Consider the following 20899-nt stretch of genomic DNA (forward strand, 5'->3'; position numbering starts at 1 on the left):
CCAAACATTTAAAGAAGAAATAATACCAACTTGACACAATGTCTTCCAGAAAATAAAACCTGAGGGATTACTTCCTAAGTCATTTTGACGAGGCTAACATTACACTGGTACCAAAACCAAAGACAATACAAGGGAAAAAAAACCTTAAAGACCAATATTCCTCCTGAACATAGACGCAAAAATCATCAACAAAACACTAGCAAATCGAATTCAACAAAATACCCAAAGATTAATAAACAATGAACAAGTAAGGATTTTTCTGGGAATATACTTGCTCTCTTTTTTTCTTAAATAACATGAAGTCACATGAAGTGACAATAGCAATATACTATCAGGTTTGTAAAGTATATAGCTGCAATATGTACAACAATAGCATAAAAAGGGAGAAGACGGAATAAAGCAATAAGAAATAAGATCTCTATCTCTCACTGGAATTAAAGGAGTCTAAGTCTCAAGTAGATCCTGATAAGGTAAGACGCATAAGGTAAACTCTAGAACAACAACTAAGAAAATAATACAAAAGGTTACAATGAAAATATCATCAAAGGAATTAGAATGTTACACTAGAAAAAAATTGCTTGATGCAAAACGGAGCACTAAAGGAGGTAAAAGAACAAAACAGGCATGAAAACATGCAGAAAATAAAGCAAAATGGCAGATTCATATCCAACTACATCAATAACAATAATAAATGTAAATACTTAAAAACGCAAATCCAATCAAAAGGCAGAGTGTCACCCTGCAGAAAGAACTACGTGTTGTCTACAAGGGAGACACTTTACATAGGAAAATGCAAATAAGTTCAAAGTAAAGGGATGGGAAAAGATATATCATGAAACAGCAATCATAAGAAAGCTGGACTGGATATACTAATATCTGACAAAATAGACTTTAAAAGTATTATTAGAGAAATAGGAAAACATTTTGTTATGATAAATGGGTCAAGCATCAGGAAAATGTAACAGTTATAAACATATGAATCTCACAACAGAGCCCCAAAATAAATGAAGCAGAACAAAAGAGAGAAATAGCGAATTCAGCAGCAGTAGCTGGGAGACTTATAGTCCACTTTCAATAAAGGATGCAAGAACTAGAACCAAGATCAACAAGCCAACAGGAGTCTTGAAAACCAATACAAAACCGGATCGGACAAACATATACATAGAGAACGCCCAACAAGAGCAAAATACATGTTCTTCTCAAGTAACATTGAAACATCCTCCAGTATAACCAGATGCTAGTCATAAAACAAGCCTTAATAAATCTAAAAAGATTGAAATCATACAAAGTATGTTCCCCAGCCAAAATGGAATGAAATTAGAAATATAATGACAAAATGACATTCGGGAAATTCAAACAGATGGACACTAAATAACACATTTTTTAAAAACCAATGGGTAAATGAAAAAAAATCACAAAGCAAACTAGAAAACGTTTTGGGAAGAATGAAACAAAGATAAGAGATACCAAAATGTATGGGGTGCAATGAAAGCAGTACCAAAAGGGAATTTATAGTTGTATTGTAAAATACCTACTTTTAAAAAGATGTCAAATCAATAAGTTAAACCTGGTACCTTAACCAATTAGAAAAACATGAGCAAACTAAACTGAAAGAAAATAGTAAGGAGCAGAAACAAGTAAAATACAGAAGAGAAAGACAAAAGGGAAAAATTCAAAAGAACCAATGCTGATTATCTAAAAAGATAAACAAAATTGACAAACTTTGAGCTAAACTGACCAAAAAAAGAAAGAAAGAGGGGCAGGCCCCATGGCATAGTGGTTAAGTTCAGCACACTCCGTTTCAGCAGCCTACGTCCACAGGTTCAGATCCCAGGCATGGACCTACACCACTCGTCAGCCAGGCTGTGGCAGTGACCCACATATACACGTATAAAGTGGAGGAAAACTGGCACAAATGTTAGCTCAGGGTTAATCTTCCTCAAGCTAAAAAAGAGGAAGACTGGCAAGAGATGTTAGTTCAGGGCTAATCTTCCTCAGCAAAAACAAAAAAGAGAGAGAGAGGACTCAAAGTACTAAAATCAGGAATGAAAAAGGGCACATGACCACCAATCTTACAGATACAGAAAGCATTATAAAGGAATAATATGAACAACCATATGCTAATAAATTAGACAACTAGATGAAATGGACATATTCCTAGAAAGTTATAAACTACCAAAGCTGACGGACTCAGGAAGAAATAGACACTCTGAGCAGACTTTTAACAACTGAAGACAGCAATACTAATTTTAAAATTTCCCACAGAGAAAAATCCCAGGCCCAGATTGCTTCACTGGGGAATTCTACCCAACATTTAAAGAAAAATTAGTATCAATTCTTCACAAATTGTTTCACAACATGAAAGCAAATGGAACATTTCCTAACTTGCTGTACAAAGCCATTATTATTCTGATAACACCAAAGATATTACAAGAAATGAAAATTTCAAACTAATACCTCTTATGGAAATAGACACAAAAAGTCCAAACAAAACACTGGGAAACTGAATTTGGCAATATTTAAAAGGGATGATAACACCATCACCAAGTAGGATTTATCCCAGGAATGCAAGGCTTTTTCAACACCCAAACATCAAATGATGTCACACAGTATAGTAACAGAAGACAAAAACCACCTGATCCGCTCAACAGCATAGAAAAAGCTTCTGAAAAAAAGCCCAACAGCCCTTCACGATAAAAACACTCAACAAATGAGGACGAGGAACAGAAAGGCACCCCCTCTAACTGATAAAAGGCATCTAGGAAAAAAACTACAATAAGGCTGCCCACTCGCCATTTCTGTTCAGCACTGCTCTTACTGAAGGTTCTAGCCAGAACAACTAAGCAAGAAAGTGAAATTTAAAAAGCAACCAGGTTGGAAAGGAAAACAAGTCTATTTGCAGATAAGATGATCTTGTATACAGAAAATTTTTAGGAAGCTACTAAAAAAAATCTATTAGATTTTATAGCAGTTTAACAATAGTTTAGATTGTAATAATAATAGATTTTATCAGTTTCATAAAAGAGTTCAGCAAGGTTGCAGGGTACAAAATAAATATGCAAAAACCAACTGCATTTCTATATACTACCAATGAAAAACCCAAAAATGAAATTAAGAAAACAAGTTCATTTCTGAAGCATCAGAGAGAATAAAATACTTAGGAATAAATTTAACAAAAGAAGAAAACATTTTGAAAATTACAAAACATTATTGAAAGAAATTAAACATAAACTACACAAATCGAAAGACATCCCATGTTAACAGATGAACAGACTTAAAACAGCAATACTCTCTGAACCGATGCACTGATCCAACACAACCCCACCAAGAAACTGACAAGTTAACCCTAAAATTCACATGGAAATTCAAAGGACTCAGACTAATAAAAACAATCTTGAAAAAGACAACAAAGTTGGAGGAGTTGCACTTCCCGGTGTGAAAGTTTCACAATGTAATCAAGACATATTGGCAGAACAACAAACATACGGATCAACAAAACAGAATTAATAGTCTAGAAATAAACCCTCACATTTTACAGTCATTTCATTTTAAACAGGATGCCAAGATAATTCAATGGGGAAAGTATATAGTCTTTTCAACAAATGGTACAGGGACAACTTGATACCCACATGTAAAGCAATCAAGCTGGACCCCTTTCCTCACACCTTATACAAACATTAATTCAAATGACTCACAGACATAAACACATGAGCTAAAACTATAGTACTCTGAGAAAACATAGGAGTAAACCTTCATGACCTTAGGTCAGGCAGTGCCTTTTTCAATATGACAGCAAAAGTATAAGCAACAACAACAAAATAAGCTGGATTTCATCGAAATTAGAAACTTCTGTGCTGCAAATGATACCATAAAAAATGTGGGGAAAAAAGCCAGAGAATGGAAGAAAAAACTTGAAAATCACATACATAATTAGGAATTTGTGCCTAGAACACATAAAGAAATCTTACAATTCATTAACAAAAAGCCAGACTAATTTAAAACTAGGCAAAGGATCTGGATCCAAATAGGCATTTCTCCGAAACATGTACAAATGGCCAAATACGTACACAAAAAAATGTTAATGTGATTAATCACCAGGGTAATGTAAATCAAAACCAAAATGAGATACCACATCATACAAAGTAGGACAGCTACAATAAAAAAGACAAAACAATAAGAGGCAGTGGCCAGGATCTGGAGGAACTGTAATGCGCACACTGCTGGTGGGAATGTAAACGGTGCAGCTGCTGTGGACGACAGTCTAGCAATTCAAGAGGTTAAACAGTGTTACCAGACAGACAAACAACTCCACTCTGCATGCAACCATGAGAAATGAAAACATATGTTCATACCAACACTTGTACACAAGTGTTCAGAGCAGCATTATTCTTAACAGCCAAAACTGGAAACAACCCACATATCCATCAACTGATAAATGCAGAAATAAAATGAGGTATATTCACACAATGGAATAGTCTTCAGCAACAAAAGGAATATGATACTGATAAATGCTTCAATGTGTGTGATCTCTGAAAACATTATGCTAAGTCAAAAAAGCCAGTCATGAAAGACCACATATTCCACTCACATGAAATGTATCAGAGGCAAATGCATAGAGACAAAAAGTTGATCTTTCTAGTTGCCTAAGGCTTGATGGGAGTGGGGGCTGAAAAGAAATGGGGTGGGCCTGCTAAAGAGTCTAAGATTTCTTTTTGGGGTGATAAAAATGTTCTAAAATTGATTGTGGTAATGGTTGCAGAGCTCTGTGAATATAGTACAAACCACTGAAGTGCACCCCTTAAATGGGTGAGTTAATGTATGGTCTGTGAATTAGAACTCAATAAAGCTGTTAGATAAAGAACTGTCAATCAGTGTAATCAACCATATTAACAGCCTAAAGAAGAACCAAGCGACCATATCAACTGACACAGAAAAAATACCTGGCAAAATTCACCATCCATTCACCATGAAAACTTTCTGTGAATTAGGAATAGAACAGAATTTCCTTAATTTGACCAACTTACATCTATATACTTAACATACACACTTCATGATGAAAGACTGAATTCCTTCACACTTTAAGAATGCAAATAAGGCGAGAATGCTCCAGGGGGTACAAAAATGCAAAAAAGAAAGAAAGAAACAAAGGTCATACTGATTGGAAAGACAGAAATAAGAAATCTTCCCTACCTGCAGATGACACGATTCCCTGAGTAAATTATGTAAAACGATCTACAAAAAACTCCTACAACTACTATGTAAGTTTCACAAGCTCACAAACAAGATCAACGCACAACAAAAATCCTACTACCGCATGCTAGTAATAGCTAGTATAGCTCCAAACAGTTCCCCCAAAACGATATTTAGGTATAAATATGAGATATACAGTTATAAATCTAACAAAACATGAAGGATCTGTATGCTGAAAACAAAACACTGATGAGTCAAATCAAAGAACTAAATAAATAGAGAGACATACCATGTTCAAGAATTGGAAAATTGAATAAAATTAAGATGTTAACCCTCCCCTAATTGATCTATAGATCAATTATTACAATGTCAATAAAATTCCCAATGAGATTTTTTTCTAGATAACGAGAAAGATTTCCACTAGTCATTAAGAAAACCGAAATTAAAACCAGGATGAGATCAAACTCACTAGAATGGCTATATTCCCAAAAACTAACAATAACAAAAGTTGGAGAGAAACTGGAAAAACTAGATCCCTCATACATTGCTGGTGGGAATGTAACACTGTTCTAGGTGCTGGAGACACAGACAAGATACTAAGTAAAAATAAGGCAGGCAAGGTACTTGCTTTTATGGAATTTTTATCTAGTTAACAAAAAATTAACAGAAATGATTTCTGCTAGTGATAAATGCTAAGCCAGACAGGGAGAATCATGATATTGCAGTTTAAGAATGGCAAGACATAAGTAATCAGGAATGAGCTGAGATTACAGCTGATATATCATTCAAAGGATGAGATGGATATACATACATACATATACACACACACACACTCTTACCTGTTCAATAAGTACTCCAAAATATTTTTCTATGTATCATTTTATTAAATAAGATGGTTTTTCTATCTTTATTAAATACACGTAATTACCATCCAGAGATTCTCATCTACAGAAGATGACCACTATTACCATAGATTGATTTTTTTTTAATGAAAAGCCAAGAACACTAATTTTAACTAGCCTGTTCACCCTCATTCAAAATAAATAAACAATTTTCATTAGGTTTGATTTTTTGAAATACTGAAATAACAAATGCAGCTCTATCTTCAATGACCCTCCTTGGGTCTAAGGCGCTCAGGATTAAGAATGACAAGCCTCAATGAAAATGTTTCTAGTGTCTATTTGAATGCCTAAAAACTGAACACTAGTTTTGAAGAATCTTATTTTAACTCATTTTTTGTATCTTCAAAAGCGTAATTTACTCTATTACCTGTCCCATTCTCATTATCACTGATAACCCCATTTAATCTCCCATTTGCACCCGTTCTACTAACTTCTATCTTTCTATTTTTCTACATTATATATTTTCAGACTGAGCCATCCTTTTTCCTGTTTTCACCTAGTAACTTTTACTACTGAAAGTGTTTACAGCATGTTTGGTTTAACAAGTTTATCAATAAGATGATAAATCAATTAGACTTACCCTGTAAAATTTAAGAAAAAGAGTGACATACTGGCAAACAGTAAAATTTTGGAGTGAAAAAAACCACCAAAAGGTATCCTTATTCTATATTTTCTATATACCATACACAAGCAGCAAAACCTACTACTGTTCCTTCAACATTTTAATTTCTTTTCCAAAGGTCAAGTCTAATTTGATGCAAGCATAACGAGGAGTCACTTAAACCATATCAGCATTTATGGTCAAAATACAAACTTCAATAATCTTTTAGTTATTTAGGTGACTTCTGGTCACAAGTACACACTACTGATTTAATCTGCTAAAAACCACATTAACTCTCCTCAGCTGCAAGGCCAAATTAAAACACTAATGCTTTCAACAAAAATTTACTTAAGTACCAGGCACTAAACTGAACAGGACCAAAAAAAAGTATTCATCTCAAAAGCCCACAAATAGTGAGGCATGTCCTAGAAGAGTATCTGGTACCTAGTAGGCATTAAATTAAAATCTGGTGAATGAACAAGCGGTATGTGGAAAGCGTCCACTACAGAACCCAACTCAAAGAAATCTTAGTTTCCTGGGTACCTTCTCCCCACTAGCATATTACTCTCTGAAATAATTATCCACCAAAAATGAATAGTTGGGATTACTCTTCGTTTTTTCTTCATTATATTTTACTAAGCCTTCCAAGATGTTAAAAGAGTTTCATGAATTATAATTTTATTTATAACCTTAATTAGCAGAAATCTATAATTTTGTGACCTAAAAGTAAACTAATCAAGACCTAAAAGTAATTACTTTCACTAGATGAAACTTAGTAGGCATAAACATGTGTTTCTCCAAATTACTAATGAATGAATACTAACAAAAAATATAAACCCGCAACTCACAGTAGGCACAATTTTGTCAGTAGATGAAAGCAAGCACTGGACACGGTTGCCCAAAAATCCCATTGAATCATGTGACCATTTTTAAAGAGCCTAAATGTTTGCTTTACATACAGCATCTTTAATACTTCAACAACTATCCAAGGTAAGGATAACTACCTCTATTTTACAAAAGAGGAAACTAAGCTTCAGAAACGTCAAATAACTTGTGTATATGTATTGGTGGTGGAACCAGGATTCATACCAAGGTCATTTAGCTCTAAACCTTGTATATCTTTCACTTTTAAATCATCCCTTCACATAATCTATACACAAATTTAAGTCTAGCAACATACACAACCTAGAAGAGGTTTCAGCATCCTCGTGATAGAGAGAGAAATGCAGCAAAACGGAGGGAGAGATATTCACTGTGCCAAATATGCATTCATTCAACAAACACCTTTCAGGCACCAATGAGAAAAGGACAACAAAATACTATCCAAAAAAGAATGATTGATACAGGAAAACAACATCGATGAATCAAAAAATGTTCAGCAAAAGATGTTAGACACAAAAGAATACATACTGGACAATTCCATTTGTTTGAATTTCTAAAAAAAATTCTCATCTATAGCGAGAGAAATCAGATCAGTGGTTGCCTGTGGCCATGAATGAGGACAGCCTGGAATAGTGAACTATGCGGGTGTTGGGAATGTTTTCATCTGGATTGTGGTGATGGCTACAGAGGTGTATAAATTTGTCAAAACTCATTGCAAAGGGTATTTAAATGGGTGCCTTGTATTATATGTAAAATTCCTTGACAAACTTGATTTAAAAATAAGAATGGTAAGAAAAGCCCTTAGAGGAGGGGAAAAAGAATGGTATTAGTTTCCAGAGATATCGAAACGAAAATGGACCTTGCCCTGAGAAAGAGCCAAGATCTTCACTGGAGATATATGTATATATTTTTTAAAACTTAAAATATTTAAGTAGCATATTAACTTGCTTTAAAAAAAATCTGGGCCAGCCCTGGTGGCCTAGTGGTTAAATTTGGCATGCTCCACTTCAGTGGCCCAGCTTCGGTTCTCGGGCACAGACCTACACCACTTGTCTGTCAGTGGCCCTGCTGTGGTGGCGGCTCATATACAGTAAAAAGAGGAAGACTGGCAACAGATGTCAGCTAAGGGGAAATTATCCTCAGCAAAATAAAAAAAAAAAATACAATAAATATTTAACAGAAATCACTAGTGGTAGTAGCAGCATTAGCTTCTTGGTCTTAATTGCCCTGTCCTCTTACTGCAAGATTTAATTCAGCCATCTAAAGTTTCCTTGCTGAGTTGCAGTTTTTCTGCAAGGAACTTAAATCATATATGAACTTTCAAATGTTATACATACACACTTTTATAATCTGCTAATTGCATTACATCTTGCCAACTAAAGAGCTAGTTCTACAGATACAAGGATATTTTTTAAGTAAATAAAGCAGTTGCTTTTAGCATCATAATTCAGAGCTATAGATAAATTTGAAAGTTCCGGCATTCCAAAAGAAACAGCGCAGTGATTTTCAAACTATAGACTCTAACAGTGGACCATGAAATCAATTCAGTGGGTCAGAAATAGCATGTTTAAAAACATGATATATAAGAGAAAACATCTGAATGCATCTTGCAGTAAGGGATCTGTTTTCTGAGCTTTTTTTGTTTCAGTCACACATGCATGCATGGACACTCACCCTGGATCCACAGTATGGATCCCGATTTAAGAAAAAAAAGTGAAAGGCTCTAGGAGTCTGCTAGGGCAAGGGTGATAGTGTCATGAAAAAACCATGAGCTTTGAAGCCAAAAACCTAAGTTCATATCTTACTTCTGCCACTTGTTAGCTCTGACCTTGGAGAAGTTAACTACAGACTATCCTACAGAACCTTTATTTATTCAACTGTAAAATGGGAAAAATTCAACTAACTTTGTACAATTGTGAAGAGTACAGCTGAGATCATTTTACTCAGAGTAAAAGCCGAAGTCCTTACGATGCCTCACAAAATTCTTCTTGACAGGCCTCTTGCCCTACCTTTTCAGCACCCATCCACCATTCTCCTTCCCCATTCCATTCCAGCCACAGAGGCATCCTTGCAACATTCCAATCTTAAGACATCAAACCATAAGACATCCTCTCTCAGGGCATTCGCTCTTGGTTGTTGTCCCTTCCTGGAACCCCTTTCTCCTGGATACCCACATGATTGCTCCCTCACCACAGGCTCATTCCATCACCTTCTGCAGCAGGACATCCAGGACCAGCCAATTTAAAGCTGCATCCCACACATACTTCATACTCCCTTAGTCTCTTTTCCTCCATCTCCTTACCACCATCTGCCACATCACGTTTTATTTTTTATTTTGCACACTCTATATTCTCTCGGAACACTGCCTGGCACATAATAGGAGATAAGCAAACATCTGCCAAATGAATGAATAAGCGATATACAGAAAGCATCTAATACAGTATTTAAAGGTACCTAAATGTTACTTTGCCTACTCCCCGCTAGCAAACCACACATTCTTTTCAAATTCATCCATGGCTATCAATTGAAGCCTTCTAGACAGCTTAAGAAATAGTAAAAATACAATCTGATGTTAGCATTCCACATAACATCTTAGCTATGTTTTTAGTGTTGATACAGTAAATCAAACTAGGCAAGAATTCTCTTAAACGTTTACATTGTTAGTTTATCCAGTTTAAACCACTTTGTCGTCAATTTGGTATAATACCTCTATATGCTGCTAACCTCACTTCATGTTTGTGGGATATTAAACATGTACTTTTTTCCCCAGGAAACATGAAATGATGCTTGGGAGGGAACAGGAGACAGGATTATAACTCTTTATTATTACTTTTATTCTTATTCTTCTTGAGAATGAAGGATATGAACAGAAAACATAAGTTTACACCTTCAAAATTTAGCACAATTTTTTTTACACAACCATACTCAGCGTCACTGACAATAAAGTGAAAAAGACAATTCACACACAGCTGTTGAGAATGTAAATTGGCACAGCCTTACTCTAAGGAAAAAAGCAAGTATAGGTATTCAAAGCTTTGGAAAATAATCTTTCATACATTCAACAAATATCTGCGAGGCCCTATATGAGGTTTCAAACACACATTAGTGAACAAGACTGACGTGACCCCTACTCATGATCCAGTGGTAGAATGCGAGAGAAAACTGTTCCAATAAGGACTGATTATGATCGATGCTATGAGAAGAGGAGCCTACATAAGAAAGGGCAGCTGGGGAAAGCCTCCCTGAGAGGCGTCCCGTCTGCTACATGCTGTGCTAAATGCTATACATCTACTGTCATTTTCTCCTCCTAACAATCCTATGAGATAAGGATCATTATTACACCTACTTAACAGGAGAGGACAGTAGAGCTTGAAAAGTAACTTGAGTAAGGACACGGCAATTAGTTAATAAGCACTGGAGCCACCTCCAATACTTTAAAATAATAATTATACTTACAGAAATGTTTTCTAAAGAAATAATCAAATGTGCAACCAAAAATTCAGGTACGAAAATGTTCACCACAATGCTATTTATAAAAAAGAAAAATCAAAATAAAATTAAATGTTCAATAGTAAGGAATCGTTAAGTCAGCTATGCTCTGGCTATTAAGAATCACGTTTTGCATAAATATTAAATGACACTGGACAGTGCTTATGATGGAAATTTTTTTTAAAAGAAAGAGGTCACCAAGTAAGTATGGCCAAACTTCTCTATTACAAAAACGGGAACAGTGGTTGTCTCTGAATGTTTTTCCTCTTTTTTTATACTTTCCTGTATTTTCTAAATTTTCCGCATCACCCCGTGTTACTTTAATAATGGGGGGGGGACCATAGTGCTTTCAGACACACAGAGGAAACAAATGTAGTTCACAGGACTGCAAGTGATTTTTTTTTCTTTTCTTTTCCTCATCTTTGTTTTCCCATATTTTCTATAACAAGTACATATATGCTCTTACTACTACTTTTTACTTTCTCTAAGCTTTACACTATAAGTTTTATAAATAAGTGTTAGATATGAGTGTCTTTGTTGCATTTTATATTATCCGCCATAGTTAATATGAAATGGAGGAACAATCTGACTCAGGATTTGAGGTAGCAAGATTCCAGTGTCTTTTAGTATGTTTTTTGAAGAAAAAAGTACTTTATTTGAAAACAGCTTTTTTATAACAGTACAAGACTAAATCATCAGCAGACCTCACAAGCACATAATATCAGCAACTAGACTTGACAAGGGTGACAGCAAAAGCAGTGCCCTTCCTTCGATGCACAACCAGCACCTTCCAAATGCCTTGCTCTGATTCACTCCCCTCACTGCGCTGCTGCAGCTGCTCACCGCTACTCTGCTTTCCTTACATGGTATTTACTTTAATGCTTCAAAAGGCTCAGCGCCCACGAGATCTCACAGATCTAAGGGAGGAAGAAGACCAGTAAAAGGTATTCATACACATCACATACACAAAGAACATACAACAGTTTCAAACCACTGCACTGACATTCTCAGTGCTCCCATTATAACTTACAAATGAATTTAATTTGTAAGGAAAAACAGGCATGATGTTCACAAAAATATGTCTGGCTAACAATGATAAACAGAAAGCACACAAATACAATTATAAAAAATGGGACTAGCCCCCAAAATATTCATGATCTTTCATCCTTAATGAAAAGGGAATGAAGATGAGGTAGACTTCTTGCTATGTATACTTCCACACAGAAATTATCAGAACTTCAGCATGCAAAAATATCCAAGTATGAAGTGGCCTACTATGATGGAAAGAGCAGAATCCTTTCTTCCCACTCTCCACACTCCCCCTCCCAAAAGCCCAGTAAGCCAGACATTTAATTAAACCAAAATAAAGGGCAAACCACATGATGCAGCAGTACCACAAGGTAAAATGAATGAATGAAGAAATGATTCACACAACTTAAGAAACTACTAGTTTCATTACAACTACTAATAATCAGGAATCATTACCAGAATACTTTCACATGTTTTAGAGTTAACCAAACATTTTTGCTTTCATTATCTCAATTCTCATCAGCAACATTAGGAGGTATAAAAGACTAAAAGGCTGAGGCTCTTCAGTACTAATTGATTTGCCCAGGCACATAGCTAATAAATTCATGGAGCCCAGACCAGGATCCATCTTCTGAATCCAAGTGTGGTAGTCTTTCCAGAATAATATCTCTCTCTAAAGATGAACATATACTCAAAGATAAATAAATGACCTGACTTTCTCAACTTTCAAAAAAATAAATGAGAGGTGCTATATTAAGTATTTCCTCTGAACTTTCCCCAGAATTCTGAAATATTTACTCTGTATAAAGAAAGAGAGGAACCAATATTGCTAAGAACCTTTTGTTAGGTGTTTTACGTGACTGTATTAAATACACCTACGAGAAGATGTTTTATTTATTTTAAGGATTTGGAAACTGAGGTATAGAGAAGAAACTTGCTATAGATATAACTCAACATAACTCAGGTTCTAAGTGGAAGACACAAGCCTGAGTCCTAAGCCAATGCTCTTTCCCATTAGATTTATCCCATCTAACAAAGGAATTATTAAATGCCTGTTACGTGTCATGTACCATGCCAAGTGCTTCAGATAGAGCACTGCTAAGATGTATTTGTTATTCAAAATACTATACATAATACTTAACACAATGTCATCTAAACAAAACTCCTGATAGGAAAAGCATGTCTAGATTCTAACAACAAAAGGCATCCCTCATTTACATTTACAAATTTGATACAAAAAAGAGCACAGTGCACTCTATGAAATAAATTGTGGCTTATTATCATTCGCCTCAAAAATTCATCTTTAAGTAGCAAGCCCCACTCCAAAAGAAAAAGAAGAGCCTTTGTTCCTTATATCAATTCTATGAGGTAAGTACGGTTATTTACCGACATTTTTCGAATGAAAAAGTCAACTTTAGGGAGGAGATGTCACATAGCTAATTAAAAGCGGTGGAATGATGATTCCACTTCAGGCTGGCCAGTATCAGAGACTTTAACAACATCATGTAAAAGTCCAGCACAATATAACTCTCTTTAATAGAAATATTTATCAGCTCCATTTTATTCAGCAAAAAATGAACTAAACAGACAATTAAGCAAATTGGGCAGCTCCAAATCATCATGGTACAATTATTAAGTTTTGCTATGAAAAAAATGATACATAATGCCTATTATCAAAGTAGTAATTTGCTGAAACTGCATTCTTAGGGATGCAATTCTTCTTAAAAACATTCATTTGGGCTCTTTTTTTTGCCTGTAGAATTAACAAATAATGCTAGCAACCTAACATAAGCATAACTATTACTACAGGATTCAGAATAATGTATGCATGTACACACCCCTCACCTCTCACCAAAGTAAACCAAGCACTAGTCACATGATACAGCCATCAGCTCCAGTGGACAATCACACTGTTCATTTAGATTTTCTTGGTATTATTGTAATTTATCCAAGTAATGTTAAATCTCATGCCTGCAAATAATGTCAAATAACAGCGTCCGAACTTTGCCTGCCCTAACACTTAGCTAACAAATTCCATCCATTAATGTAAAAGTTTTAACTATTCGCATTGATTTATATGTATGACAAGTTCTCTGGAAGATAGAAACTACAGAGTTTCAAAGTCATACAGTTCTTAATGAACAAAAAGTCCTGCCGATATGAATACAAAACACTGAATTGGTCTAACGGAAGGAAAACAGCCCTTCAAAAATTTCACAAATATACTACACCATCAAGCTTGTAACTTTAACTATAAATCGACTGTAGAATCTAAAATTTCCCCCTGAAGCACAAATCTGATTATCAGTCACATTGTTTTTTTAAAAAAAAATTGGTTAATTATTCCTCATCAGGTAAAAAAAATTCTCTCACATTACAGCTAGTTCATTCCTTCAGCCAACCTCTCGTGAGGTCCCAGAACTCCATCAAGAACTATAGCAGATTACTTTGCCACTCTCCAAATCCAGTATATTCTCCCATTGTGTATTTGCAATGCTGATTCCATACCCTCCCGCACCTAGTGAACTCCAATTCACCCTTCAGAACCCAGTTCACACATCACCTCCCTGAAATCAACTCGTTAACTCTCTCAGACAAGGCTGCTCTCTTCTCTAGCATGCACTACAAAAACTGAACTTGAAGATTATCCAGTGCACCTATACCAGTGATGGCAGTAGTAATATTTATTGAACTGTACAAGGAGATCTCATTATGCACAAAAATCATTACCAATTAATTTCTAAGAAAAATCTAACTAAAACTTTGCAAAACTAAAAACTTTTAAAGGTTTTGATTCTGTGCAAACACAAAGAAAGTTTGCTCTCCTTCATAATTTTCCACTAATACAGAGTCCCAATTCCACCTGATCCAGAAAACATCGTCACAGCCTCTTAATGAAAAATAATCCTTTCTCCCTATAGCTCTTCATAAAATTTATTAAAAACTACTGAGTCCACTACAATATTTTCAGCAGTGGAAAAACTAGGATTATGTCTTAATCATCTCTTTCTCCCTTTAGAATTTACCCTCATTTATGCAGAAAGCACTAAGTAACTGTTCATGAAATTTCCTGTTATCAAACACGCCAAACTTGACTCCATCTATTCTTTCTGCCCGAAAAACCATTCACCATATTTTTGCACGGTTTTCTCCTTTGTCAGTTTCTACTCAAATGCCACCTCCAGACAGAGGTCTCCCCTTGTCACCCTACTTCAAATCTTCTCCTCCTTCCATCCCTAATCAATTGTTGTGCCCTCGTTCTCCTTTATTTTCTTCATCCAACTACCACTCTGAAATTGTTTATTTGGGTTACTTGCTTATTTTCTGTCTTCCCCTCCAAGATGTTAGCTCAAGGAAGGCGGAGACCTGTCTTGTTCACCATCATATATACCTAGCACGACAGCAATGTCTAGATGAGAGTACACTCAAATTATTCAACGATTTAGGTGAAAATGTCTATAATGTTAACATCCAATCAGTAGAGCCTCAAATTTAAAGAATTTGTATCCAGGGCCGCACCGTGGCCAAGTGGTTAAGTTCCCGCGCTCCGCTGCAGTGGTCCAGGGTTTCACTGGTTCAGATCCTGTCCACGGACATGGCACCGCTCATCAGGACGTGCTGAGGCGGCGTCCCACATGGCACAACTAGAAGGACCCACAACTAAAATATACAACTATGTACTGGGGGGCTTTGGAGAGATGAAGGGAAAATTTTAAAAATAAATGATTTACATCCAAATGCTACTCAAAAACAAATAAATTCTATGAATTTTGCATCTGCAGAGAGAAGGAAAAGTACTGACTTTTTAAAAACACATAATTTCAGGTTGGAAGATCATCAAGTCCAATGGTTTTCAAATTATGCTCTGAAACACCTTAAGAGCAGTCAGAGGTCAAATCTCCTGACACACTGGACTACATGTTTTACACATACGCATCTATTTTAGGATGCGTGATTCACACACACAGAGAACACAAAGTGTATCAGACATCAAACGTAACACTCTGCAGACTGCTACCTCTACTGCCAGCTTAAACAGTTTTGCTCCAGAGCTCAAGGTTTGGCGTGACATGTCTATATTTACAATTCCTCATACGTATGCATAGATAGAAAGGTTACAGCTCAAATCTTTTTCTAAGACAAGCTCACTCACATAAAATTATAAACATTTTACTACACCCCTAAAGCATTATTTTGTGCACTAGTAAGTCAAGGCAAATCTGCTCAGGACATGATTCCTTTGCCAAATAACTGTGCAATAATAAGTAAATTTGTAAAATGTGGCATCAGTGTGATAAAACACTATTACCTATTATCATTATAAAACAGTATCATTACTCAAAGTTTTGGTGTTTCTTGATGAGTATGTTTATAATTTTTAAAAATATGAGCAGCTGTTGTAATTTGTCAAAAAGTCAAGCTTCAAACAAAAATTTCCTACTACTTCTCTTTCAAACTTCTATATTAATTAAATTATCCTGAATCTGCAAGATGATCAGTTAAAAACAAAAACAAACCTTCCACTTACACCTACTTAATTTGATAAATCAGGATTTTCCCCATACAGTAGCATTAAATTGAGAAAGACATTAGATGCTGGGTTCAGTCTAAGGATAAAATGGCCTTCGTAATTCCCAGTTGCTAATTTCCACACTAATCAATACCACTCGATTGTTCTATCTTTATGTTAATATAAAAATTTAACCTTATTTAAAAAGTTAACATCAAAATGACAACCACATAAAATTGAGATAATATATCTGAAAGTGCTTTGTAAGCTGCACAGCATTTTTTAAATATTAAGTAGTAAAATTAAACCAAAAGGAATCTCGTTCTTTGAATGGCATGATAAACTTACTAAATATTATTTTACCAATCTATGAAAGATTCTTTTACAAATAGGAAATTAAATACAAAATTTGTATGAAGGACAAGTATTATAATTTACAATGTAAAAAGTAACACAAAAACACATTCCTGCCAGATATGACACAAAACCAAATTGCTCCTCTCCCAAACACATTGTATTACATAATCAGTCATTACATTTTGTCCAGATGCTGATACAAAATGGAGTTATGTTTCAATATCCAAATACATAAGTGGAAAAATGGTATATCAACATGTTTGGAAAAAAGCAGGTCTGCTCATTGTTACTTAAATTACCAGGACACATAATTTTCTCTTGCTTATTTTATCATTCCTTGGCAAAGTAAAAATTTACTAAGTGAATTTTTTACTTTAGTAAGAAGTTTACTAAATTCTCATCTACTTCACATAAGGAAATACATTTCAAGTCAGTAAAGCAGAGAAAGGACTGGCGTCCTGAGTACTGGATCAAATTCTCTTTTAAAAAATATACCCTCTCCGCCTCTTTAGTAGTTTTTAGTCATTAAAAAGCCTCTGGAAAATATATAGACAAATGAAACATACAAAAAGATTTCTAAAATCAAAAGTCAAATGTTAGCATCTCACTAAATGAAATACTGGGATTTGATTTCTACATCTCAAAAACAGACACAAAACTGGTGCACAATCTCTTATTCAAACCCTTAAAGGCCAGACATTTCTCAGAACTGGAATTTTTCAGATGTTAGAAAGGTAAAATTGTACATGTATCATACAGGACCTAACACTAGAGGGTAGGCAGCATCTGTAATCAAAAACACATCGATATTTCTGCATCAAAATATTGGAAAATTAGGTTAAGACAGATAAAGACAATAATTAGGCTACCAATTACATTTGGAATTTGCCACCAATCTTGCTTAAAAAAATCCAGTTTTCAGAGCTTTTTGGATTTTGGATTGCCAATGAAGATACATTAAATCATCTCACCCAATTTTCATAAGGAGACTAGCATTCAAACTAGAGAACTCCTACTTTGTACTGGGCATTGGACCAGGCATTTGGTGGAAAAAAGTAACAAAACACAGAATCTGACTTTAAAAAGCCCAAATCTAATAGAAGCTCAAGGTTAAGCAATGGTAAATATATATTACTGTGTAAATACAGTTGTCTCTCAATATCTGTGGGGTGCTCAAGTTCCTTAGCCAGCCCTCTGCATCCATGGATTTGGAGGGCCAACCGTACAAATACAAAATACCTCCTTCAACCAACAACCTTAGCCACACAAAATACAGCAAGAAGTACAGACCTAAACACTCTGCCAGAAGCACTTTATCACTAACATCCTTCCCTCAGTCCTGCACTCACTCTAGACACATTTCTCTAAGAAACTGGTTATCGAGTTTCCCACGAGTGATTAAGAAGCAAAAGTGTAAGACAGGACTCACCAAGCGGAGCAATACAGGGTGGCCTTCTCCCCAGCCCCTTTTCCATTCTGTTTCTGATTCACGGACTGGGAAATGGCACTCCCGACAGCACTAAGTGTCAAATGACAATCTGGCACCAGTTCAGTTCACTGCATTTTTATTAATAACTTACTAGGTACTATGCACTATAGAAGGTACTAGAAATGTAAATACTATAAGTAAGATAAAGCCCTACCTCTCGGGTGCTCACAGTCCAGTGGAGGTTAAGGTAGATGGCGGGGATGTTCAATAAATAACAAGACAGTGTGTCCCACATGCAAAATAGAGGAAGACTGGCACAGATGTTAGCTCAGGGCCAATCTTCCTCACCAAAAAATAAATAATAATTATTTTAAAAACTTAAAACCCTAATGTCCACCCTATTTCTTTTCAACGGCAGACTTTCTATGACAGACACCAATTTTAGTACAGCTCTTTTCAAAATATCTATTAAAATCACAATGAAATTCAATTCCTTTAAGTGTCACAGGTAGAGATCATCCTTAGTAAGGAAGAAAAGTCCCCTGCCTCACCAACCAGAAGGACTCCTGTCACAGCCCCAGACCCTTGGCATTGACATTGCACGTAATCCTAGTCAAAGAGGACAGAGCAGCTCAGATGAGCTCTGCCTCTCAAACTGCCCACCTGGTGCCTTGGTTTCTTCTGGTTCTTTGTGATACAAAAGCCACCAGAGGTCCAGGTAACAAACACAATCTTATTTAGTAGTATCTTTTCCTAATTAAGACAGTATCACTATTTGCATAAGTTGTCCTCAAATGCCTATTCAAGCAAGCATATGGGAAGTTTGATTTTAAAGATGTATTCATAATAGAGTGCACTTGTTACAGTTAAAAACTTTAAGACAATCAAAGAACACTAGTTAACACTGCTTTTAAAAAAATAAATTACCTCACTTATTTTTACTAATTAGAGTCTGCTCATTATTTCATATATTGACGTGAAGCATAACTTTTCTATATTTTTCTGTATCATCAGAAAAGCTTATGAAGCAAACTTGTCACTAAAAAGTTTGGTGAAACTATAACTTCCCACGAGTTGTGAAAAATTCTGTAAGCGTCTTTCAAAACTCAAGTACTTCTAATACGAATGCCTACTGAAAAGATAAAATCCAAAACAAGTGAGTTAGAAACACTTCTAATAAAATCTATTCATAAATCAACTACTTTATTTACTTTTGAACAAAGAGAATTTTCAGGTTATAACTGTAAACTATCTCTGAATAATCAAGAAGTATACTAAACTTCCAAAGTTATTAAGTAAAAACATAGGTAATTAGTTCTCTTGGGGAAGAGTATCATTCTGACTTTCATCTTCAAGATCAAGTACTTCTCAAACGACGCGAATATAAATCACTCATACCCAAGCATTTTGCCCTCATTTTTCCACCATATAAATTTACCTCAAAACGCAAGTATTATAGAAACTGAAAGTTTTCAAAGGTTGCGTTTGTTGCTTGGTTAAAGATACAGGCAATTCTCATTCCCAAGAGTATCAGATTAGATTACAGATATCTCTATACAGGGTACTTAGAATAAAACGGTTCTGCCAAAAAATGATGCTTAGGTTATTTTTATTGATGTAGCAATAATTAGGATGCAAAAAAAGGTGAAAGTTTCTCAACTGCTGTCTAAAATACGAAGTATTCACAGAAGTCACCGCAATTCAAGCCCTCAGAAAAAAATGAGAGAAAAGTACCTTTTTAAAATTAAATGAGGATCTTACAAAGTCAAGAAAGAAGTGGAGCAAGAGGAGTTTTATCTTTTTTACGTGTTTTTTGTATTTTTCCTTCAAATTTAAAATTACAAAAGAACTACAAACTAAAAAGTTCAACATAAAAAACTTACTAAAGCTGTTGGTCCATTAAGAAGCATTTCAATGACAAGAATCTGAATGGAGACATCTAACCATGTGAATGCAGGCATTTAACCATTTCAGTTCACCGTGATTCTTAAACAATCCTTTAAATCTGGGATAAACATATCTTCCAAAATTGCAGGAGATGTGGGCACTAACGCTGGGGAAATACCTGTTTCCAAACATTCCCAAACAGCCCAACAGGAAGCAGGTATGCACACAGACACTCTTCAAACCTCTCTGCCCCCCACTTCATCATCTCCACTTAGGGTGTCTCAAAAAGCAAATCGAAAGTTGCACTCACGATTCTAGCGGTCTAGAATTCCTGCCACCAAGCATGACAGGAAACGTGTCCCACTCTGAACTCCACGTTCAAGCGCGGCCTCCCTCTGCACAGACTGTTAACTCAGTACCTCCCAGCATTTCGCCGAGAATCTGAGGGTTGACATCAGAGAACTTGACCATCAGAAACCGCCCAGAAAACGGAGGAGGAGAAGGATCCTCGGGCCCGCTTTCCCAACCCCAAACAAAACGTGCCGCTGCGGCATCGGGACGGAGGGGAGCGAAGGCGCCCCGGGCGTGCGGAGGAAGCGGGCGCCCAGGCCGCCGAGGGTGGG

The 20899-nt window shown here is 35.7% G+C and overlaps 1 protein-coding gene across 4 annotated transcripts in view; it reads right to left on the bottom strand.

Annotated features, from left to right (window-relative positions):
- Positions 1 to 20772, bottom strand: part of CNOT2 (CCR4-NOT transcription complex subunit 2) — a 109297-nt gene extending 88525 nt beyond the window's left edge. Inside the window, exon 1 of one of the 4 annotated variants that reach the window (XM_046668932.1) lies at positions 20587 to 20772. In XM_046668932.1, coding sequence (XP_046524888.1) covers positions 20587 to 20621 — 35 coding nt within the window. In that variant the 5' untranslated portion in view covers positions 20622 to 20772. Of the gene's footprint in view, positions 1 to 20454; positions 20484 to 20586 lie in introns of those variants that run through there. The other 3 variants (XM_046668915.1, XM_046668926.1, XM_046668921.1) reach the window with 3 other exon arrangements.
- Between the last annotated feature and the right edge of the window lie 127 nt (positions 20773 to 20899).

Source organism: Equus quagga, chromosome 1 (genome assembly GCF_021613505.1).
Source record: "Equus quagga isolate Etosha38 chromosome 1, UCLA_HA_Equagga_1.0, whole genome shotgun sequence".
Taxonomy (NCBI): Eukaryota; Metazoa; Chordata; class Mammalia; order Perissodactyla; family Equidae; genus Equus; species Equus quagga.